We start from the raw sequence: 23179 nt of genomic DNA on the forward strand, positions 1-23179 counted from the left end.
CGTGCTGCGCAATGTCCTAACTGTTCTTGGAACCTGTCCGCTCCATTATGATCTGAGATTCCTGTACTTATATAGCTCGAGGAATAGACTTGGTATGCTTGTGTGTCGTGTTTTGTACATACTTGGAGTGTCCGAGTGATACTATTAGGGGATCCTTCCGCCTATAACCACCCCATTTTTACAAGCGGTTGAATTATTAAAGAAGATTTCCTGAAGATGACCTTCGATCATTGCCAAGTCTCAGGCTGCCTTGCCCATGGTTGATGCTTGGAGTGGACCCAGAACGCTTGTCATAGTGACTCGGAACTTAAGACCATTGCCGGTTTCCAGCTGATTTAAAGCAGTTGGATTCGAGGCAGTTAGATTCGAGGCAGTTAAATTGAACGCAATTGAGTTCAAGTTAGAAGAACGGCTAGAATCGCGTTTTCTAAGCTTACTTTATATAGAATTCAAAGGTAGTAAGATAGGTTCTTAGGGTCGGCGTAGGAAGATACAGGGGTTGCCTAGGATAACCCTAACCCTTATGGGTATAAGAAAGTGCTAGTGCCCGCGGAGTGGTTCCCTTGGCAAAAACTGGATTCCAGCGCTCTACAGCTGAAGTACCCCCAAAAAAATTCTCGTTGGGGTGCCCGAATAGGGAAGGCGTCAAAGATTTTCGTGTACGCTCCACTTTTTCGGTACAACTGGGCCACTCTGGAATCCAAAATCTGGAATCCGGATTCCTCTGGAGCTGGGCCTGAATTGGCTTGCGTAGGCTTGGCTTATTGCTAGCACTGGCAGAGACACTCCGACGACTTCGCCCGCCTTGGCTCCTGCTGCACTGCCCTGCCGCCGCATGGATGCCCCCCGAGACATTGGTGTCGCCGCCGACTCCGGTTTGCTCCTCGGTGTCTGGCCCTGTTTGGAGACGCTAGCACTCATGGGTGGTGCTGCAAGAGCCGCCGGCTCCTGGCTATTGAGCTGCTGTGCCGGCTTCGGCTGACCTTGCGCGTCCAGCCCCAAAGCAGAGGTTATCTGCTCCTGCAAGAACCCGTATGGGTTCTCGTACGGCTTGACATGTTCCTCCTCGCGGTGAGCATTGAGCGCCTCCTCGCTCTGGAAGCCCATGGAGTTCATCTCGCAGCCGGGCTCGGGGCATACTAGCTTCGGCGGGGCCTTGACTGGTTCGGCTTTTCTACCAACTGTAGGAGACGGCGCCTTCGTTTGTGGGGATGAGGGCCCCGCCGCCTGAGTTTGAGTTACGGGAGGAGACTTCTGGGCTGCTGCAGTCTTTGCCTTCTTCCGGGGCGGGAGGACCAGGTTGGCGGGTGTGATACGTTGCTCGCTGAAGTATTCCGGGTTCCTGGCGGGTGACTTGTGGGCGCCAAACTGGAACGGTGGTTGGGCTGTCGTCGGGGCTGCAGGGGGCTGCGCAGTCTTAGGAATCGTCCGGTTCTGAGCTTGCTTGAGAGCCTGTGTCTGCTCCTCCAAGTTTGCGGCGCTTAATGGGGCCGCAGCGGGAGCTGGCTGGGAGGGGCGTTGGTTTCCTGGCTGCGCACTCCCGGCCGCGCCTTGGTTCGCTTTCAAAGCAATGGGTAGCTCTCGGAGCATGCCGTCCGTCATGGAGATGAACTGATCTAGCTCGTCTTTGGAAATGGTCAAGGACGGCCGCATCTGTGTCATCTTCTCGCCATCGAGAAACTGGCTGACTATCTTGAAGCGCTATACATAGCGTGAGCACAGCTCAGAGGTCCAAGGCATAATAGGGGAGAATACATACCACTTTGAAGAACATGGTTGCTCGTGCGTCGTCCTTGGTGAGACGGTACCACTGGAGTATGCCTTGCCCGCGTAACATATCCATGTTCCCGCGCGCCTTCGCGATTCTGTGACGCGTCTCCTGTAGCTCCGAGCCAGACATTGCTATCTCCACACCGGGTTGCTGTTGGTGCCCCTGGAGCGCCTGCCGCTGGATCTCCTTCAACCGGCTGATCTCGTAGGCGTACTCATGCTGGCCCTGCTGCACCTGCTTCCGCATCGCGGCAGCCTTCTGGTCAGGTGGAAGTTTTGCTATCTGCTCAGGACTCAGCTTCTGGGCGGCGGTCGGGGGCCGGACTTCAAGCTGCGAAGAGGCACGCTGCATAGCACTGCTTGGCTGGCTGGACGCCTCGTTCGAATCGTCGGGGCTCGGCCGCCTCAAACTCTTGGGTGCTGGAGCGGGGGAAGGGTTTGGCGGCGGTCGGACGTTGTTGGGGGTTGCCGAAGCCGCGGTCGTCACCGCGTCTGCCGCCGGGACACCGGGAGGCTTCATCTGAGCGGCTTGCTGCTGGGCGTTCTGGCGCAGGTTTTGCTGTTGAATTGGCGTGACGCTCCCTGGCTGAGTGACCGGGATCTGGGGGATCTGTGGAGTCGTTTTTTGGCCCCCTGCGGGGGGATTGGCATTGCCCTGATTTTGAGCATTGTAGGCCTCCCAACTCCTCTTGTAGAAATTGTCCCTTTTCGCTCTCTTGATAAATTCGTACAACGACTCGTCGCTCATCGTCGCAACTTTCGGGTGCTTGCGGAATGCTTCCATGTCCTGCGGTGTTACTTGGAAAATCGGGTACGTGTACCCAGGGGGCAATCCTGGCTGATTCTGCTGGAGTTGCACTTGGGCGCCAGGAGCATTCGGAGGCTGAGGGACTCCGGCAATACCTGCTGATCTCTTCTGGGCATCCACAGCTTTGCCACCAACTGCGTTAGCCAGCTGATCCGAGTCCATCGTGGTCCGGAACGGAACCGGGGCAGCGGTCGAAGACTGTGGTGAGCTTGGCCGCGGGATGGTGACGATCATGGTCGAGTCATCACGTTCCTCGTCTGAGTCGGAATGGAAGAGGGTCAAGTCATGCCTATCCGTCGGATACGGGAGCGAGCCTGGTCGTCCCATAAACCGGGCAGCGGTCGAAGATTGTGATGGTGTTGGCAACCGATCCCGGGATTTTCGGATACCTCTTCTTCCCGGGCCACTGGTGCTAGCTGGCAAATGACATTTTGACTTATGGGCCTTGAGGCTGTCAACAGAAGAAAAAGGGGGATATTGGCACCCTGGGACATCGCAGAGAATCCGTCGGTGGCAAACTTCATGCTTGAAGCGAAGTTCCTCTGTCTCGAAACCCGTAGCAAAACTGGGGCATGACCAAAGGCGGCAAGTAAACGCGGTTGATCGGAAATCTTGCTTGAACCCGTCGAGGTCCTGCATCGTAACTCCAGGGAGGACCCGCTGGTTTAGAATGTCCCTGATGGTTTGCTGATAGTGAAGCATCAGGGACCGCAGATGATGAGCTGCATCACACTTTACCGTACATGTAGTGCCGTCTGTCGTTGCCTGAGTCAGATGCTGTTTGAAAAATAAGAAAAAGTGGCGGTGCTCTGACCTTCCTTGATGCCTTCAAGATAATTCTGTCTCTTTTCCATGAGAATCGTAGCGACAACTGTATATAGGTTGGGGTACGGCTCTAAATGCACCAAACGGCTATCTGAGGCCAGTGATGCGATGCTTTTTCTCAAACTTGTGCTTGAATCTTGCTGTTGACTCAGCAGTTCTTCTGCCAGCTGATGAGACTGCAGAAAGAAGGGAGATCCGGTGTCTATGCCGTCATTGGTCGAGGCAATGGAGAGGAGATATTCCACCCAGAACTGCGTGGAGTATATGTGGAAAGCATGAAGACCTCGGATGATGCGGCTGATCTTGAGTGGCTCTACGGAAGCTGATCGTGGTGCTATCCAACGAAAGCCGGATAGCAGGCAGCTAGCGGTAGCCAGGCCTTGCTCGTAGAGTGCGACTTTTTCATCCAGCACCAACGTGCTTTCAGGGCTCTGCAGAAAGCTAAAGCTGTGAGAACGTGAAGTGGGCATGATTGAGATCGGAGTAATGATGGCTTACTCCTTAACAGAAACATGGATAAAAGCAAAGGATGAGTCACGCCGTTCTTCAACCAGCGACGCGAGACCGTCAAACACATATGAAGGAACTATCTCCGATATATCTGGGACCCCCAAGCTGAAAGCTAGAGCAGATCGGAATTCGGACCTCCTCAGCGGCCGCTTGGCGAAGGCAATCCAACGCAGAATAAGCTGCATTCGGGCAACAGAGCGTTCGTCTAACTGCGATGTGAGCTGAGTGAGGATCCTCCCGTAGCTGTATATAATCATTAGCCATGTGAGCGCTGACTCCTGGCGAGTCCTGGGGTTGTTGCATGGATACATACAATTCCGAAAGTTCCCTTGGGAGGGAGTGTGCTGCCTTCAAAACCTCTTCTCGCGTAAACAGATATGATAGATTTGTCCCTAGGTAGTCCAAGACTAGTCTTGCCCAAAGAAACATGCCTAGTGCATTATTAGCTCAGTGTTACTCGCAGTTCCGCGAGATGTACATTAAGGTTAAACTTGCCGTCTGCCTTTGTCACTGTGAGATCTCCCATCTCCCTAATATCATCATCCGTAATCTTCGCTTGCGATAGACGGGGTGATAATGACTGGAGCCTCTGGTTCGTGTACTGCCGGATGGCGTTTTCTAAGTTGACCTTTTCGTCTGCCAAGGAGAGCGTTGTTTTGTTTCTCAATTTCCTCCTAATCACCGGTGTTAAACGAGCGGATACCAACACCTTGCAGACAGTCGAGCCCGATGTGGAAGCGGTCGTTACTATCCGTTCAAGTAATGTGATGACCTTCCCCTGGGTATCCTCTGAGCACTGGTCAAGGCCGTCCACAACGATGTGGATGTATCTGACTTTGGATGGAAGGGGCGATGCGGCCGGGATCAGGGTTCGCAATAGTTGGTCGAGAACCGCGGGACTGGGAGTCTTCTTCTTCAGCACTAGCTCCTGGTATGCGTGGGCGACCAAGTCGGTGTTGGATCGAATCAGTTGGGTTAAGATGGATCTCAGAACCTGGTCGTACTCCATGGATGCCATGTCGGAATAAGTGCAAAAGTGTGTAAAGACGAGAGATTGCTCGCCAGACCGGAGAAATGTAGCAACTTGAGTTGCCAAAACGCTCTTCCCCGTGCCTGGGTGTCCATGGAGGATGAGGAAGCTGGATTCTGGGCGGCACCGCATCCATGATGACATTTTGGCTTGCTGAGTGACCCAGGCGCATGTTCCAGGGTATTTTTGAGCTTCATCAGATATAGACTCGAAGATCCTGGCTTGGTCCGATCCGTCCGTTTTTAGCAGCCCTATAATGGCGAGGTACTGAGCTGATGTATGTTCTGTTTCTTCTGCCGACATTTTGGCGAGAAACTCCTGTCTCCAAGCAGAAACAGTGTCTCTCATCCGTTTGGCCTCGTAGATATTCACGGCATTAGCGGTCTTATCCACTACACTCTCGTGTTCTTTGAGGTCTTCGATGATGCCATCGAAGCGACGCTGGAACCGACCCCACCAGGAGAGGAACAGCACTTGGAAGCCTGGATGCGTTAGATATTATACATAGGTCGAAAAAGGTAGGCCTGTAGGCTATGGGCCGTCTTACCATTCCTGCACACGACCTGGTATGCTTCCTTGTGGAATCTGAGAATATCTGCGTAGAAGACAGCCAAAGTCTGTTGGACGTCGGGATTTGTTGAATAGGCCTGATCCAGCGTTTTGAATCGACGAAGAGGCTCGGCAATGCGGGAGTAGGCTTTGACTATTGTCTCGAAGGCTTCAACATAGTCGGATGCAACCTTGAGCGTGTCAGAGGGATTGACTACTAAATGCAAGAAAACAAAGCAACCTGCAAATGAAGGGTCCTGCCCCAGGCCAAGGCAATGAGAATGAAGCAGGATGTAGGAGGGAGAAAAACAGGAGTACTGAGATAATGGAAACTAGAAGCTAGCAGCGGAGGAAACATACATCACAAATCGTCGAGTACTTACTTTCAGGATCACCTTGATCGGCGCCCAGAGCCACGGAAGGTAGGGAGTTCCATTACACAGCACCTCGATGGATTTGGAATAATATCCTAACCCTTCAAAGAGCGGCATTAGTCGGCGCATATTTCTCAGAGATTGGCGAGCTGCGAGCTGGTTTTCAACAAGATGGATGGCATGGCGGACATTGTCGAGGGTTGTCGAGTCCCAATCTGCGCGATCACCGGCTGAAACGATTTGCCTCAAGCCCTCGAACGCATCCCTGATGGTTCGCAGGGCGGCGGGCGAGGTTCGAGAACTCAGCGGCATCGTTCTTAGAAACCTGTGGTCAACAGAGTGGCAGGCTGCTGTTGACGGTCACGTCTTATGACACCGACCTGACATCGGGAGTGCTTTGTGACTTTGAGTTTGTGGCTTGTCGCGGTTGAGCTTACCTGAGTCAGTAACTTGGGTAAGGTACCTGGGCATCTTATTCCCTCTAAAACGAGACAAGGCAGAATCGATTGATTCGATTACTGTTGAGAGTGAAGGAGCAACTCTGGCTGGCAAATTGGTTGGGCCACTGCTGGGCGCTTGACCTTGAATTCTTGGACTTCGAGCGATCAAATCAACCCCTCCCCAAAGCCAAAAAAACGCCACTCTCTTCAACTGCCCGCGTTATTCAGTGCTGGCACGTGCTGCGGAAGAAATAAAACGGCGCACAGCCATCAAGATGGTGACTGTCCGTCCATCAAGCTGCAGGCTTTTGCAGCTAGCTGCACGGCAATTGGTTCGTTCAACGGGTCAGGGTGGCGCAGGCGACAACAGGACTTTCGCCCAGAGCACAAGGCGCTGGCGGTGGTGCCCAACCAAATGGTTGAAATCTGAATGGGGCAATTCTGTCGATTTCTTTTTCATATTGGACTCTTGAGAGAGGCACCAGTGAAGGCGGCGCCGACCATGCATCAGGTACCTCAGTGGCTCGTCGGACTTCCGTCACATCTGTATCGTCGACTTCCAACGAAGAGTACAGGCTGCAGAGATGTATCCAATGCCCCGAGTCCTGACAAAGGGAAGAACCACGATATTTACAAACCTGACTGTCTCTCGTCTTCACTCTCAGTTACTGTGTTGAATATTCTGATTCTCAATGGCGGAAGGATCTTGGCAGATTGACGCCCTCAATAAGAAGCGGCGCTTGTGCTTCGACCAAGCTTCAGGCTCGAACGATGAAAGCGTGCCTTTAGGCCAACAAGCTCCATTCGGCATTCCGCAAATCAGCGACTATCAACAGTCGTCTTGGTCTTATACAAGCTATATGTCCGAGCCTTCCCCGTACTTGACGAATACCAGTTACCAGACGTACGAACATTCGTCTTACGAATTAAACACACTCTACGTGCCCGAGCCCTCGTCTTACTCCTCAAAGACAAGCCATATTCATGTGCCCGAGCCTTCACGCGTGTTTCGGGACAACATCCTCACGGCCACTGAGGGGGAGGGTGCCTTCGTTCATCAAAAACGGCACATACCGGAGGTAGTATGCTTTGGCAAGGTTGGTATCCGCCTACCACCCGAATCTGTTTGGGCAAAGCCAACCTTTTAGAAGATAGTGCGAATCGCCGGAACCTGCCACAACTCCCTTCCAACTACATCCAGATACCCGGCGCACTTCGACTCTCCGAATGCTTTTAGAGTCACCATAGGGGGCAGTGATGACACTCTGTTGGGGACAGTCGATTCCGAGCATGCCTTCCTTATTGCCGATTTGCTAGGTGAGAATGAGCTTGAGCTGGAAGTCAGCGTGTCGTCCAAAGAAGATGGACAGGCCTCCAAGAAACGGTCCCGGCCACAGGCCTTCCTCTCCTCGACGAAGCCGTGCCTGCTAGACATTGTTCTTTATGGGCCGCTTCAGCTGTTTCAGGACATTGGGAGCTACCTCCAGGATCACGAGTTCTACCTTCAAGACCCTGTTGGTTGCAAGCGGCACGTCCGATACTGTAATCCACACAGACTACCACCATTAGACGCCGAAGTCATGGTGTTTACGTCAACCCTAGCCGTCCAGCAGGCCCATGCAGTAGAGATGCAGAATATCGGGCAACGTCCAGACCTTCTCGAAGTCTTGGACTCACAACACGACCTGGAAGAAGCGGCGCAGCCACCAGCTGTGAAAACCATCTTGGAGAAGTCAGCTTAAGCCCGTACCACCCCAACGTCCCTTCTCCCCCCCCCCCCCTCTCTTCTTTCCCCCTTAATATACATACATCCACACACACACATATATATATTTGGCCAGAAGAATAACCTCACAGCTGACGGTATCAAAGACACCAGAAGAAGGCGCTCACATTCATGCTGCTCCGGGAACAAGGATGGGCCTGGGACGGCTCCAGGCCTGATATATGGGAGGCCCAGGAAAACGGCCCGCAACAATTCTGGTAATATTGTTCCAGTCTTTCCTTGATTGAGCATCCACGAGTCCTGACATATCCTAGCTTCATCAACAGGGTATCGGATACCATCCAAGACGATCAGCCTCCCCAGTTCTACGGCGGCATTATTGCCGACCCAATGGGCATGGGGAAGACATTGTCCATGATATCCCTAATAGCATCAGACATACGTAGCGACGACAGCGAAGATATACACCCCCCTTGGCGCGATGATAGGGAGCCATGCCCACAGCAAACTTTGGTTGTGGTTCCACCCCCTTGTACGTTACGTTCAGGGATTTAGGGTGATGACTCGAAACGTAACTGATTTTCGTCACCCTTAACAGTACTGGGTACTTGGGAGGAGGAGCTTACGGAGTACGATAACTCTTCCAGTTCCGGAAAATCTCTTGCTCGGCTAACCCGAAATGAACCCGGCCTAACTGGGTAGACACCTTTTCCCTCATAGCTTGAACTGGTGCCGTCACCATGGCAAGAGCCGTCTGGTAGACCTTTCACAGCTCCATTCCACACGACTAATTCTCACAACTTACCACACCGTGGCTATGGAGTGGAAAAACAAGGCGAAAAACGATGCTTCCCTGCTTTTCAAAACCCGCTGGAGACGCGTGGTTCTAGATGAAGGTACTTCACAATCTCTCAAGCGAACTTGTTTTGATCTCTAGGTGACCAGCTGCTTACCTTTCCTTAGCTCACTTCATCAGGAACAGCGGATCACAAATGGCCCGCGCCATATGTGAGCTTGACTCGGTTGCTAGGTGGGCTGTGACAGGAACACCTATCCAAAACCGTCTTGGAGATCTCGCCACACTGCTGAAGTTTCTCAAGGTTCATCCGTATGCAGAGAAAGCCGCATTTGATACTGACATTGTCAATCCCTGGAAGTCTGGCAACGATAAGGAGGCTGTGAAGCGCTTGAAGCGACTTGCTGGCTGTCTCCTCCTCCGTCGCTCAAAGGGAATCATCTCCCTTCCAGCAAGACACGATCTGAAGTCTCCCGTGGAACTTTCCTGCGCCGAAAGGGAATTATATGAAAGTATACGAACCCAGGCCCAAAGCCAGATTGACGAGGCATTGGTTGAGAGCAGCTATTCTCTTAAACCACACTCGTTTGTCAACGTCCTCCAGCAGATTGAGGCAATGCGAATCGTCTGCAACCTAGGACTCCATTATCATACTCGCCAGGCCATCGAGGCCAAGCTACAGATTAACACAGACGACTCGAACTGGAATCGTTTGGCTCAGCGGGCCTTCGACGTCTGCCGGGGACTGGGCCAACTCCAATGTTGCCTGTGTAGCTCGAACTTGGACGACATGGGCGAGGAGCTAGGTGACCACGGAGACCAGGCTGGATGCCGACCGCTCTTCTCCCAATGCCTGAAATTCGTTTGCCAAACATGCGCTCCGCAATTCTCGGGTCGGAAGCGCAAAGCCTTCTGTGGGTGCGAAGCATCCTGTTCCTTTGCTGCCGTTTCGCCATCCCCCGCGGCCGCGGATTTCTTAGAGGGCTCTACTTTTGTTCCGGACAAGACACAATCAGGACTCGGGGGCTCTGGTCAGCTTGTTTTGTCGTCAAAAGTTGCCATGCTGCTGGAGGACATTCGCCAGCACGTTCATGAAACATCCGACGTTAAATGGTACGTTCTTCCATCAGGTTTCACGTCTGCCAGGATTCCCTAGTTTCGCTCACAGTACTATTAGTGTGGTCTTTTCTACATGGAGAATGACCCTCGATCTTGTCGAAGCCGGTCTCAAGCAAGCAGGCATGGCCTGCTTGAGGTTCGATGGGAAAGTCCCACAGAAAGAGCGGCAAGGGGTTGTCAAGCGGTTCCAGACAGATCCAACGGTCAAGATTTTGCTTTTGACACTATCCTGCGGCGCGGTTGGGTGAGTGATGCTACCTACCGACCTACCTAAGTCCATATCATGTACTTAGCATATGTAACACGTTGAGCCATCGCTAACCTTAGAAGCATTACGCTGACTGCTGCATCGCGGGCCTATCTCATGGAGCCACACTGGTAAGCATCTGTGCGCATTTATACTCCTCGGCAGTTTGATCTGACCTGTATTCTTATCAGGAACCCAACTCTTGAAGATCAAGCCCTCGCTCGGATTCATAGGATGGGCCAGAGACGGGAGGTCACAACAGTGCGTTTTGTCGTTAAAGACTCATTTGAGGAGGTTTGTGCCTTTCTCTCACATCACAGTTATTATGATTGGTATTCCCTAGGAACTGACATTCTTCCGAACAGAGAGTCATTGAAACTCAAGACTCGAAGAGAGACCTTGCCGGCATCTTGCTTAACCCCCAAAATCATGGTCTTTCTGGCAAGCCCCTAGAGGTTAGTGATTTAATCCTGATATTCTGCCAACTCACGTCGCTAACATATGGCATTAAGTGGCTCCGCGCACTTATCTGATGAGGCCTGGGTCTCTTAACGCAGGGCTCCGCGGCGGAGGACAACTCGTTTCCCATAAGATCGTTACCTCTCTATATTTGGAGAGTACTCAGCGAAATGGCAATAAAAACTTCGCTAACGAGGCAACCATAAAACTAGCAGCTACTCCTTTGTCCTGAAAGATTTTGAAGCCATGTTTCTTCTACCTAGCTGGTCTCGCTAGGCAGACCCTGATCCCTTTCACACCCTGGACCATATCATCTCTAAACGCCGTTTGCGTGCCTAACCCTTAACCCCTATTTAGAAAACATCTCCCTGATAGTCGCAATGCTCCCTTCAACGGCAGTCCCAGCTGTCTGCAAACCCCTCCACAAGTCAGCAACTCAGTCATGATAGTAATGCTATGCCGGCCAGCTTCGCACCCGAACCCAGCCCCGCTTCCTAAGCAAAACGAGAAAAGTAAACCTGGAACCTCAAAAAAGACTCACCTTCCGATGCTCCCCTTCCAACCACTGAGCCTCCTCACTCCCCTCAGCCACATTGGGGTGCCTCCATTCAAAGATATAAGTCAAGTACAGATCCCCGGGCTCGCCGCTCTCCCCGCGCGTGACGCAGTTGGTGATCTTGCTGCCGTCCTCCTGGACAAAATCGACGCGGCAGGGGGCATACAGCTTGCAAACTTCTGTGACAATCCTGCCGCTCATCGGTCCGGCTTTCTCGGCGAACGTCACCCGCCGCGTGATCACGTCGACCTCTTCGGCAGCGGGGTCCTTTTCTTCGGAGAGTACCTCACACCCCACGATGAGGGGCACAAATTCCTGTGCGTACCGAACCTTGCGTTGCAGGCCGGCCCACACTTGGTCGATTGTTAGCACGGGAGACTCGCCCGGCCGGTTGATGGGCGCCGTGTAGCCTAGATTGATGAGTACCATTGTTGTTAAGTCTGCCGTACGCACTCTGAGATGGACGGGATGAGGTTGATGTGTGTGTTGATAGCACAGCGGCTTTGGGTGGGATGATATCAGTGTTTAGCGGGGTTACAACAACGAGGGGCCAAGCCTATGTGAGGAGCAATTGAGGTAGGTTGGGTATGACGCGGAATTCCCCATCGGACGGAGTGATGTCCAATGGTGCTGATTAGCCTCACAGTATCGTCGGGCCGGTGTCGGCCGCGGCTTACTTTATGCTTGGAAGATCCACCACCCGTGATGGCAGTCCTACCTTGCACCTATTCAGCTTTGTGAGTGTGACCAAGTAGGTATCTAGGAGGTTCGATAGCAACTTGGAAACAAGTACATTTCCAGATTGAAAAACAGTATTAGAATAAGTGTACACCAAAGCTAACGATCAATACCCATTCACCGCTTCCCGCGTCGCCCTTGACTCTCCTTGTCCAACGAGCCCCCAACAAGGCCCTGGGGCCCTTGGAACTGTCACAACTTGAGAGTCTTCGCGAGGGTTTCAGAGGGCCAGCAGAGCCGGTACCAAGCTATGATTCAGGAGGAGCAACAAAGGCAGCCGCAGCAGCAAAATCAGATACAGCAGCAGGCAACACCTCCGGTCAGGTACCTCTCAGACTTGTATAAACAACCCCCGACGCAGCAACCCATAGCCCCTCAAAGCCTGAGTCTGCAACCCCTGAATCAGCCCATAAACTCTCAGCACCGAACTTACAGCCAGCCTGACAACTTGGTGCTGTACTCTACTGAAGACGACGCCGATCCCCTTCTTCCTTTTTCCTGCAGCCTCGACGACATCTGTATTCGCCGTCTATAACTAGACACAAAGACTAACACAATTCCACACCAAGTTTCAACAACAGGTAGATGGGGATAACGTCGCACGACGAGATTAGGCCATGGGGTCAAGGTGATGGTGCTCTGGGATGACTCTTTTGAATATCACGAACGACTTGAATCCGATCAGTTGCTCCGGATCAGGATGACACCTATGCAAGGGATGATACAGTACCTGATATGTTCAGCTATACTGGTAGACGTGGTTGGGAGAGATCACTACCTATGCTGGCAAGGTGCGGCAGCAACGATCTGGGGTACGTGTAGCCAGAGCCGATGCTCCAAAGGACGTATAGCGCGGATCACCTCCCCTGATGGCTCAACACCCAACTATGAAGACTTTATGAAAAGAATACAGCATGACAGAAGCGGCTGCTTGTCGTCCTGGCGCGCCGTGACCTGTCTGTTTGGTGGCACGTCAACAGCGGACATATCCAGAAAACACTGTCACTATGTACCGATCCAACGGAAAGGCCTTGATCACTCAGTTCAATTTGCTAGTGCCAGACTGCAATGTCATAAGACAGACTGTACGGTCAGAGAGCCCGCTTTCCTCTGCTAGGTAGGTTGTACCTATCAAATCACCCAGCCCTTGTCAAAGTCTTGTGTACGCTGTGCTCTACGACCCGGTCGGCGGTCTGGGACAACAAGAAGTGCATGTGGGTGAGGTTAGCATGCAGACGACGGACTGGGTCCCCACCTCAGGCTACGACCTGACGAGTCAGTCAGGTTGCCGACACCGGGAAAAAAGAGTCAAGCGCGGCTTAGGGGTAATCGACAAGATACCTAGGTACATGCGGCCCGCACTTCTGTAATCCGCGAACCATTGTATAGGGAAAAGCGTCCTACAGTTTCCAACGCAGTATAAGTACGAAACGTGTATGGTGGGTAAGTATACTACCGGAAGGGAGGCGAGCAGAGGATAAAACGACTGAAAATGCCTAGTCGCTTCTCATTGGTGCTACTGTAAAGAAGTCAATAGTCGGGCCAATTTAGAAGGGACTCTGAGGCAAGGAATGGTTCGAGAAAGATGGGCCTTGGAGTTAATTGGCCCGGAAGGCTGGCAGGAAGACTCGAAGAGTCGCGTTGCTACTACGAATATCATGACTACCATCAGGCATCAGGTCCATAAAGGTTGTCGCCAACATGAAGGGAGCAGTGGGTTTGCCTTGCCTTCAACGTCTACTAAGGTACAGTACCTATTCTATCATGCGGTCGTTATCAGTCTCTCTCGTCCTTGGTGTCGTCCTCCATGCGGTCGAGGTCCTCGGCGTCCCAACCCCGGTCCCGGCCCCGGTAGTACCGCTTGAGGATCGCCAGGCCACTCCGCCCCCAGCCGAGTTCACCCCGTACCCTAACGTCGGACCTCCTGGGCCCCGAGGCAGCTTCACCGACTCGGCTCATTTCCGCCTCTACGACTCGCCCAACCAGGCCGTCACCACCATGGCTCTATCCGTGCTGGAGGCCATCTATGACTGCTTCGTCGTGGACCTGGGCTGGCGTTCGGCCGGGCTGTCGTTCAGCGCCAACGCGGGCGACAACGGCCCGTGGTACAAGTACAACATCTTCGCCGTGGCCAACCCCGGCGCGGCCGGCACTACGTCGCCCGACATTGCCACGGGCCTGAGCTACATCCGCGTGTCGACCGACTACCTGCGCGGCGACGAGTTCCTGCCGGCGGCCGTGTTCTCGCACGAGTACGGCCACAGCTTGACGCTGGCCGAACGTAGGTGGAACTTCCAGGGGCCCAGCCTCGACACGTGGTTCGAGACGCTCGCCAACTGGTTCCAGGACCTGTACAAGACGAGCGACCTGTGCGAGCCGGCGCGTGCGCGCCACGGCCGCCGGCGGACCGAGACCGAGATCAACCTGCGCAAAAACATTGGCGACTCGTACCAGACCATCGTCGACGCCGTCGGCAGCACGGCAAACTTCTACCAGGCCTGGCCCTTCCTCACCTACCTGACCTACAACCCCGACCGGACCCCGGGCCTCGGCACCCACACCGTCCGCGAGATGGTCCGTCAGTTCCGCCAGGGCGAGACTCCGCTCCACACCCTTTCGCGCTTATTAGTCGCCGCCGCCGCCAACAACACCAACAGTAACAACAACACCACGGTCGGTGACATCGTCGCCCGCTACTGGGCCCGCATGGCCTACGTCGACATCGGCCACCCCACCGCGCAGCCTCTCTTCCTGCGCACCCGCAGCACGCTCAACTTTGCCAACTACGGCGCCGCCGGCAGCGCCAACAGTACCACGTGGAGGGTCAAAAGCGCTCGCGCGCCGCGGTACATGGGCGCCAACATCACGCCGCTCAGGAAAACGGGCGCCGTCACCGTCACCATCAACATCATCGCTGCCGATGCTGCTAGCCAGGCCGCCTGCCGCGCTACGCTCGCCGTCCGCAACATCAGCTCCGGCGCCGTGCGCTACTTGACCCTCGTCGACGGGAGGGTTAGCGCCGCCTCGGTGGCCGCCGACGAGGAGGCCACGCTCGTGGTTGCCAATGCGCCCACCGCTCTGATCGTGTACAACCCTGCCGCGCTGCAGGGCAGTCCGGCGAACGTGGGTATGCAGTACACTGTGACCATGACCGGTGCCACCTTTTAGGAGGCTGATTGATTGGATTTTTTTTTTTTTTTCCCCCACGCTTCAAGTTCTCCTTATATGGAGGTGAACTTGAACAGTTGCAAGTCTCTTCCCATAGCGTGTTTTGTTTCGAGGGACCTCTGCGTTCGCATTCGAGTAAAAATGGGGAGTACATGGATGTCAAGTCAAAGTACCTACGGAGTCCACGCAGCTGCATGACCCGCACTTCAGCATAAGGGCGCTCAGCAGCAGCCTCATCCATTCCTGGAACCCCGAGAATAGGTCTGATCCCTTATCTCAAACGAGGATTAGAAAGGTATACATATACACTTAAGCTATCGATTAAGTACCCATTCACCGCTTCCCCCGTCGCCCTTGACTCTCCTCATCCGACGAGCCCCCAACAAGGCCCTTGAAACTGTCACAACTCCGCCCATCATGCATCATGCCGTCCTGGGAGTCGTCTCTATCCACCGCCCGGGGACCCCCAGCATCAAGTCCATGACCAGAATGCCGATTACCTCCATTACCAGCGTCAGTAACACCGCCCGCCGTTGTCCCCCCTACGGCCATTGCCTTGGCATTCCCCTGACTCCTGCGGGCGGCGCTCCGCATGTTGCCGGTAGCGTTGGAGACGGGGTCCATCTCGTACTTTCCCGTGGTCCCCAGCACGCGGGGCAGCAGCCGGCGGAGGAGAAGGCGGAGCGAGGGGAGACAGGGGCAGATGACACCGACATCGAGCTCGATGCCTGACCAGAGGCATACCCCGACTATGTCCTCTGTGTGGATTAAGTGGGAGGTGGTTAGCGTGATTTATCCCGGCGTGGTGGACGGAATGGAACAAAGAAACGGAGAGGGGCGCTTACTGGTTGGGTTCTCGGTTCGGGTGAACTCGTTGATGGTTTTGAGGCGCACCAGCGAGATAATTGTGACGCTTCATATCCGTTAGCACAGCCACAGACGCATGGAATTGGTGGCTAGGGCTGGGTAAAGGGGAAGGGGGACGTAAGGGCGTAACATACGCAGCACCAACGCAAAACATCATGCCGCCCATGACCTTCTTCTTCCAGTGCACGTTCAGTGCCAGCAACTGCGGGAAGGGCAGCGCCAGCAACCACAGATCATAAACAATGCCCGTCGCAGCTGCCACCCACACCAGAATGTTGGCGTTCCCGCAGTAGCCCTCCTGATGGCCCTCCCAGCTTGTCCAGAAAAGCGATATCGGCGTGCACTGGAATAGAACGGCGATGAAGAAACTGAGGTTGTACACGACGTTGAATACCATGGTGTACTGTATGAGACGGCCGAGTTTGTTGTTATCCTTGGGCGGGAAGACTCTGAGGTAAAAGAGGATGATCGAGGCTCGCACGAAGAAGCGTGTAAGCGTGTACAGAAGCATCTCGCCGTAGAAAAGCTAGCCGCCCGGTGAGCTAAGATGAAAAGGTTAAAGTCTCTTGAAAATTTACCAACCTGCAGAATCCTGGTGATGTTGTCAAAGGGAACAAACCACATGTCCATCCCCTGCCCAAGGTTGATGGCTGGTTAGGGAGAAATTAGTAAAGCGAACTCGGCGTGGGAACATCTGCGGATGAGGCATACACCATATGTTTAGAGCTGCGAACAAAGCGGCACCGATCTGAGGGACTGTGTTAGCACGAGAGGTTATACGTCCCGGGCTGATGAGGCGGATACATACGAAGCCGAACAAATTGCAAAAATCGTCCCACCAAAAGTACGCCTGCGTCACAATCCGGGCAATGATACGCAGTATGACGGCGACGATGGCGAGGCCAATGAAAACAGCGTAGACCGGAACGTTTCCCTGGCCATTCTCGACCGGCAGACCGCAGAGCTGCGAGGTAATGTTTTTGGCGGCTGATCGACATCAGTAACGTGCCCCTCTCTCCTAGCAAGACCGGGGATGCCATACCAAGGGCATCCTTAACCTCGCAGCCCAATCTGATACATGCCGTTGCGTTGGCGTTGAGGCTCTGGTTGGAACAGATGCAATCGACGTCGGTTATGTTGCATGTCGAGTGGCTTATGGCGGTCAACAAGCAGCTCCGCTGTTGTGACGGGTCAGCGCGCGTCCTTCCTGTACTAGTAGTCAGTTATTCTCAGGGCACGTACTGCGCAATCTGGCAGGGCCGCGTTGGCCTCCAGGAGGGACATGGACCCGGCGGCAGCGGCAACATTGCACAGAGTTAGCAGAAGGCACAGGCCGAGGATGGCACGCGCGCTTCTGATGGACGACATTTCAAGTGACCATTCGCCGTGGCATCACAACCCTCGTTGGACCAGCCGTGAGAAAAAGGCACTGGGGATATCCAAGAGAACGTAAAGGCGAAAACCCAGCTCGAAAACGAACGCCGCGGGACCGGTGGAACGAACGGTGGACACGCCCTATATATTGCACTGAGAACTGCTCAGGCAACGCCCGGTTGTGACCCTGGGTTCCATGGCGGCGGATCCCGCAAGCTTTCCAGGAGACATGGGACGGTGATGGAAGGTAGGGCTTGGCAGATCACCGTAGCTTCAAGGAGCCAGGGACAATCCAATGCGACGCTGCAGTGAAAATTCTGGCCTTCCAAATAGAGGACGAGTTGTTGAGTCAGCAGCGCTCACAATCTCCCTTTCGCGAGGGCCTCTTGTGCGTCCCTGCCTCTCTGGTACCAGTGGAGTGGACGCGGGGCTAACTTACTCAATGGAGACCGAAGGCGAACGCTGGATCCAAATGGCCAGGTGAAGTTGATCGGTGGAGATGGAGACCCGCTCGTGATGGAGTCATGGACCGCAAAATGGAGTCGGCAGCTCGATTGCTAGTGCAGTTTCAGATAAGAGCCTCCACCGGCATCAATTACCCGGCATGGGATGCGTTGCCAGTGTTGAACGGTGCTTGACATTGCCAGTTGGCTCCTCAATTCATCAATTGGTGAACGTCCAGGGATAGAGGAACTTGTGTGGGAGTGGAGGTGCAATGTGCATCGAAGCTCGACGCTGTCGAAGTTGTCGATGTCAGGTTCAAACTCTTACAACGGCTTGGCTCGGCACTTGATCGCTCTTTACGGGAGTGGCTGGGCCAAGATCTTAGCGTCCTGCAAGACACCTGCAAGGCACCTGCCACCCCTCAGATGTCAGATCCATCATCCAAACTGGCAGGAGGGTTTGATCCGGGAGTTGTTGTCTGCTATGGAGTCGCAAACATATGCAAAAGAGCTTGGAAAACAGTTCACGATCTAGTTTGTTGATCCCAGAGTGAAGCATAAAGGAGGTAATTAATATGAGTAATATAGGCTCGTATGTGTTGTCCCATATCATGCGGTGTCACCTACAGGTATTGTAACGTTAGTGAAAATTCCCCTTTCAGGAGAAGATGCCACAGAACATCGAATTGTGTGACTCCGCCAAAAACTGGGTCGCCGGGCGACACGGCAGGAGCCCTGGGCATGGCAACGATGCCGGTGGAGTGGAGGCGCATAAGACGGGACAAAATAGTTAGGGCATGCGACGCGGAGCAGAAGTGCTGTTTTGGACCCTTCATTGATGGACGGCTGCCACCCTTCTTCTGGTAAAATCACCCGCAACCGATCCGATGCCAAAACCCCCGAGACTTGCAGTCGTTTTGACATTTTCCACTCCAAACCGACATCAGTTTAGCGCGCTGATCCGCATTTGACAACTTTCCATACCTGTGCTTTACCCAACTCCGCTTCCATAAAGGCCTCTCCGGGTCGGTTTGGGCCTTTCCCCTTTAGCTCAGGAATCGCCACACCACCATAAATTTCCAAATCCACGCTGAGGGCTCAAACCCGGCAGGACTGGAATGCCATGTGGCAGCCCTGGCGCAGTGGGGCACTGTGAAGCTGGGCGTCTCGGCGCCCGCCAGGGGCATTTCGGGTCATTTGCGCCAGAAAGGCTTTTTGCGATGCGAAAGTGACATGATGACATCCCACTGCAACCCAAAGTCAGTTATGTTTCCCGTCCTTGCTAAGGAAAGCGTCTGGTTTGGCAGTGTTGGCACATGCTCATTTTCTCAATATTCGCTCAGGGCGATCCGTATAAACAGTAAGGCACTCATTACTCGCTTGATACTAGGGAGAACTTGCACCTTGACTTTGAGCGACCGGTTCCCGGCCTAGCGGCGATTCCCCAAATCTTCTACCTGACGAGAGCTGGTTATAGGAGTAAGCACACATGCAGTGAGTTCTTGGCTGTGCACCGCCTCTTTGCATGTCTGTACACTGCCCGCATCGAAGGAATTAGGGGCGAAGAAGTGGGCGGCAGCAATGTGTGCGTGAGCGTCCAGTAGATTTGCTGTGGTCTGCACCTCAAGTCTGCACGAGGGGTTGCGGTGATGAAGGGCTCAGGTCAGCCGAGCCACCAATGAATTACAGCGCATGAGCGGCAGGCACAGGATATACAGTCCCTGAGAGAGTCAGCGAGTTAGCCGCAGTGGTAATAAATGTAGTGTAAATGAGCTGATAGTCCAATATGATTCTGCACTCTTCCGTCCGCTGAGCATCACCAGGTACCGACCTACACACTCGCCATGAAAGAAGTTAAAAGCCTCCAATTCTCAAGAGTCAAAACTAGCATGTCAGAACCCAAGACCTACTTTATCCTCCGTAATACAGACGTGAGTATCGCTCAGACTTAAACAGTTCCTTTTCCACCCATGGGTTTGAACTTTGGATGAGAGACAGTATACACGTCCAAATCCAAACCAGCCCCTTGCAGTCATTCAGTGGGCATACCTCTCGCACATCACCTCACCACCACCACCTCAACCACATAAACCACCTACATTTCAAAGCTAACCATTTGCCCACATGCACCGGGCCGTGTCATCGTTCCAGTACGCCCCCGACACGCTGATATGCCTAGGCCAACTAATCACCTCACCACGCCAACCCTACCGGCGACTAGCCCCACCACTCCTCCCACTACCCTCAGAGCCCATCATCTCGCCGGTGACAACCTGGTCATTCACTTCCTCAGAAACCAACGGCGGCTCGGCCTCAGTCTTTGCGCACTTTTTGCAGCTCTTCACCGCATCCGTGTCGGGCCACGCGGCGCGCGAGCTGGCGCAGTCGTGGTCGGCGGCGCGCCTCGAGACACGTTTCCTCGAGCTTGGTCCGGCCGGCGATAGTGAGAATGACTATGTGCGGCGCAGCGTTTCGGAGGTGGAGTCTGTGTGTGAGTGGTTGAAGGTGAATCGGAGATTGGGGAAGACGATATATATGGTCACGGGGGTCAAGGTGGCCATGCAGCCTGGGGAAGCGAAGAGTGGTGTGTCGAGGACTAAGGGAGTGGAGGTGGCTGTCAGCGGGGACCCTGGGACGGGAGGGGTTGTGGAGGTTGGGGTTGGGGGTGCGGTTGAGAGGGGGAGGGGGAGTGAGCAGACGGCGACGCCGGTCGGGGATTTCGTGTTTGCGTACCGCTTGAGGAAGGTCCATGTCAGCTGGCGTGGGAAGGTTAGGCTGGGGGATGATGTGGTTAAGGCGGACTTGTATGGCGATGAAGATTTTGGCGGGCATGACGGGCACGATGGTGATGATGATGATGACGGTGACGATGAGGAGGAAGAGATTGACGAGGTTGAGATGGAGGATGAGGACTTTGGTGCTCGTTTGCCCGAGTGGGACCTAAAGACGGAGGGCATTGATGAAGCTGATGGCGAGGACTGTCTGGTTGTCATTCCGGCCGAGGAAGAATGATGTTGATTTGCTTGTCTAGTAGGTAGGTACCGAGGTGGTTACCCTGATAGAAGCCGTCCTCTCAGGAAGAGTGGCTACTAACTTACCGCCCTACTATCGCTCTTTATATGGAGATGATGTTTTACGCACCAGGTCAATTGGCTTTCGCAACACATAACTTCTCTTTGCTACCCCCTTCTACTCCTACTATCCTGCATCGCAGGTACTCAGCACATTAGGTACCCTACATTATACCCTTGCCGCAGCAATCTCGTGCTCTAGTCTCTTGGCGAACCACCTGGCCTTGTCCCTGTCAACCGTTGGGTCGTAGCGGAATGCGTTGTTTCGTCCACCTTGTGGGTGCAGATAGTTGTGCGGATCGCCCTTAGCCGACGGCCGACTCATAGCCAGCAAGATGGCCTCCATGGCCTGTGGCGTTTTGAAACCGAGCGAGTCCTTGTTCACCTTGATAAAGTTGCCCTTCACGTTGTAGAACTGATACAGGATGGCGACAAGAGACGCCACAATGGGAGTCGCGAACGACGTTCCCGACATTGTCGTCCAGAGTTCCTCCGAGTCGTCTTCCGTCGCATGAGCAGGAGGTGTAGTAGACGCAAAGGCCTTCGGCGCAGACGTAAGGCGCAGATGCGCATTCAGAGCCTTGGCTTTCAATTTTGCCGGCCAGATGGACCTCACATCGCAGCCCAGGATTGCGAAGCATCTTGCGCGATTCGTGGCAGCCGGTGGGTTTACATCCGCGCCGTTGTTCTTAGCCGTCGCAGAGAAGACCTTGAAGACATACTCGGAGCTAGCGGGAAATGCGACATCATCGTTGTTGCCGAAATTGCCTGCTGCACCTAACATGACGACGTTTTTGCGGATGTATGCATCCCCCAGCGCGGTCTTGATGCCCCGTGGGCGTCTGTTAGTCATGCCGAAAGACATGGAGATGATTTCAGCATCCCACGTATCTACAGCATGCTTAATGGCCTGGATGATATGTTGTTGTCAGCCATTATGGGCAGCAGGTTGCGTGAATCTCGTTATCAGGGGTGTTTGATGGATGTAGAGACTGGAAGACATTGAGGTAAAGGGGTCGGGGGAGTTCTGCACGTATTGTAGGGTACCTACCGCCTCAAGTTGCTTTTCAACGCCGGTGCCCCTCGCAGCCGACTCTTCATCCACGGAGATCCTGGCGACGGAGAGTTCGACATCTGGAGCTAGCTGTAGGATGATACCTGCGATAAAGGTACCGTGGCCGTTTTCATCGACAGGAATATGCTGCTTGGCCGGGTCGGAGGTGGTGAAGTCCTTGAAAAGGGGAACCGTGTTCCCTTTGGGTGTCCGTCGAGTACGCTGCCAGCCTTGACGTTGGATGAACGGGTGAGTGTCGTCAAGCCCGGAGTCGATAATGGTAACGCGGACTCGGGGCACATTTTTCGCATCAAAGCCTACACCCAGGATACTCTTTCGGAAGTCAACGAACCCTTGAATCCACTCGGCGCTTTCTCTGAGCCTGGCAAGCTCAAAGTAGTACGTCAGTCGCCAAAGATGCCACTGCATGAAACCAAAAGGGAGAGAAGAAGTCAAAGGGTGGGAAGTAGGGGGAACTAACTGCTTGTCGTTGCCTGTTGCCTGCTGGGCATCGTAGGTTACAGCTATAGAAGGGACTTCTGCTAGGTTTATAATCGGATCAGCCTGCCTGACACGGGCAGCTCAGATATGATGATGTATCCGGGTCAGGTGAGAACACTCACCTGTTGAGGGGCTCGAAACTTGGGTTGTGGACAGCTCGGACATTGCTCCGGGCGGCGGCAGCCTGATTGTACGGGCCTTGGATCTCGTCAGGAGCAGCGCTCGCAACTTCTCGGCTGCTTTGATCCGTAGCCTGTAACGTACGCCCATCATCTTCCACCGACACAGGGCACGAACAAAGACGAAAGCCTTCATCCATGTCATGTGAGATTTGTGACGACGGGCCAACACCATCTCCACGAGTCCGTGCCACTTGTCATGAATGGCATTCCTCCGATCCTGGATCCTCTCTCGTGCCACCTTCGTAGCGTGGGTCAGGACCAGGCGCCACCGCTGCCGTCGATTCAGGAGGCGCGTGGAGATGTCGGACCACTTCGTCCAAATCTTCTCTCTCGCGCGCCTTCGTTCGGGCAGAATCTCTTGTTGCACCTGCTTCTTGATCTTAGCCAACAACGCCTTCCACTTCTTCTTGCACCAATCCGAGAGCGCCTTCTCGTGGCGCTTCCATAGCTTCTGCACGTCGGCCGACAATTTCTTAGCTTCTGCGTCTTTTATCGGGCTTTTCCTCAGGGCGGATAGAATGGCACTCCGGACGGCCTCCCCATTCTTGCGGCGATGGAGGCGCTCCATGTAG

General features: G+C 54.0%; 6 protein-coding genes across 6 annotated transcripts; 3 read left to right on the forward strand and 3 right to left on the reverse strand.

Moving 5' to 3' along the window:
* Positions 1 to 787: 787 nt before the first annotated feature.
* On the reverse strand, positions 788 to 6422 carry N656DRAFT_778690 (uncharacterized protein; the record flags this gene model as incomplete). The annotated part of the gene is made up of 8 exons (XM_064815053.1): positions 5876 to 6422; positions 5491 to 5683; positions 4409 to 5425; positions 4227 to 4344; positions 3902 to 4156; positions 3393 to 3844; positions 1760 to 3333; positions 788 to 1701 (listed from the first exon to the last, which is right to left on the reverse strand). Coding segments are annotated over exons 1-8 (4826 nt in total), but the record flags the coding sequence as incomplete, so codon positions are not given.
* Positions 6423 to 6998: 576 nt separating this feature from the next.
* On the forward strand, positions 6999 to 10727 carry N656DRAFT_797686 (uncharacterized protein; the record flags this gene model as incomplete). The annotated part of the gene is made up of 12 exons (XM_064817676.1): positions 6999 to 7403; positions 7458 to 8038; positions 8179 to 8289; positions 8347 to 8564; positions 8631 to 8661; positions 8735 to 8928; positions 8996 to 9941; positions 10006 to 10191; positions 10278 to 10325; positions 10386 to 10488; positions 10560 to 10649; positions 10707 to 10727. 12 exons carry the CDS (start codon positions 6999 to 7001, stop codon positions 10725 to 10727), a joined length of 2934 nt encoding a protein of 977 aa, XP_064670727.1.
* Positions 10728 to 10762: 35 nt separating this feature from the next.
* Positions 10763 to 11784, reverse strand: N656DRAFT_752283 (DUF1857-domain-containing protein). The gene is made up of 2 exons (XM_064813032.1): positions 11195 to 11784; positions 10763 to 11062 (listed from the first exon to the last, which is right to left on the reverse strand). The coding sequence occupies exons 1-2, from the start codon at positions 11636 to 11638 to the stop codon at positions 11003 to 11005; spliced, it is 504 nt and encodes a 167-aa protein (XP_064670728.1). The 5' UTR covers positions 11639 to 11784; the 3' UTR covers positions 10763 to 11002.
* A 2050-nt stretch (positions 11785 to 13834) lies between these two features.
* On the forward strand, positions 13835 to 15109 carry N656DRAFT_684133 (uncharacterized protein; the record flags this gene model as incomplete). Its single annotated transcript, XM_064810603.1, has 1 exon — positions 13835 to 15109. A coding segment is annotated over one exon (1275 nt), but the record flags the coding sequence as incomplete, so codon positions are not given.
* Positions 15110 to 15389: 280 nt separating this feature from the next.
* Positions 15390 to 17824, reverse strand: N656DRAFT_646079 (uncharacterized protein). Its single transcript, XM_064810434.1, has 9 exons — positions 17796 to 17824; positions 17225 to 17678; positions 17025 to 17160; positions 16791 to 16969; positions 16694 to 16730; positions 16565 to 16632; positions 16117 to 16508; positions 15961 to 16028; positions 15390 to 15873 (listed from the first exon to the last, which is right to left on the reverse strand). Exons 2-9 carry the CDS (start codon positions 17348 to 17350, stop codon positions 15449 to 15451), a joined length of 1431 nt encoding a protein of 476 aa, XP_064670730.1. The 5' UTR covers positions 17351 to 17678; positions 17796 to 17824; the 3' UTR covers positions 15390 to 15448.
* A 1825-nt stretch (positions 17825 to 19649) lies between these two features.
* Positions 19650 to 20985, forward strand: N656DRAFT_778695 (uncharacterized protein). The gene is made up of 2 exons (XM_064815054.1): positions 19650 to 20396; positions 20533 to 20985. The coding sequence occupies exons 1-2, from the start codon at positions 19924 to 19926 to the stop codon at positions 20537 to 20539; spliced, it is 480 nt and encodes a 159-aa protein (XP_064670731.1). The 5' UTR covers positions 19650 to 19923; the 3' UTR covers positions 20540 to 20985.
* The last annotated feature ends 2194 nt before the right edge of the window (positions 20986 to 23179 follow it).

The sequence above is a fragment of the Canariomyces notabilis genome (genome assembly GCF_033297395.1).
Source record: "Canariomyces notabilis strain CBS 508.74 unplaced genomic scaffold N656scaffold_9, whole genome shotgun sequence".
NCBI lineage: Eukaryota > Fungi > Ascomycota > Sordariomycetes > Sordariales > Chaetomiaceae > Canariomyces > Canariomyces notabilis.

Bases quoted from the DNA above. Each gene is read 5' to 3' on its own strand.
- N656DRAFT_752283 (XM_064813032.1), bottom strand. From the start codon at position 11,638: ATGGTACTCATCAATCTAGGCTACACGGCGCCCATCAACCGGCCGGGC. The intron at 11,063-11,194 runs GTGAGTCTTTTT...AGGGGTTTGCAG, and splicing joins TGGAAGGGGAGCATCGGAAG to ACAGCTGGGACTGCCGTTGA.
- N656DRAFT_778695 (XM_064815054.1), top strand. From the start codon at position 19,924: ATGCACCGGGCCGTGTCATCGTTCCAGTACGCCCCCGACACGCTGATA.
- N656DRAFT_646079 (XM_064810434.1), bottom strand. From the start codon at position 17,350: ATGTCGTCCATCAGAAGCGCGCGTGCCATCCTCGGCCTGTGCCTTCTG. The intron at 17,161-17,224 runs GTACGTGCCCTG...CCGTCACAACAG, and splicing joins CGGCCCTGCCAGATTGCGCA to CGGAGCTGCTTGTTGACCGC. The intron at 16,731-16,790 runs GTATGTATCCGC...ACAGTCCCTCAG, and splicing joins TTTGCAATTTGTTCGGCTTC to ATCGGTGCCGCTTTGTTCGC.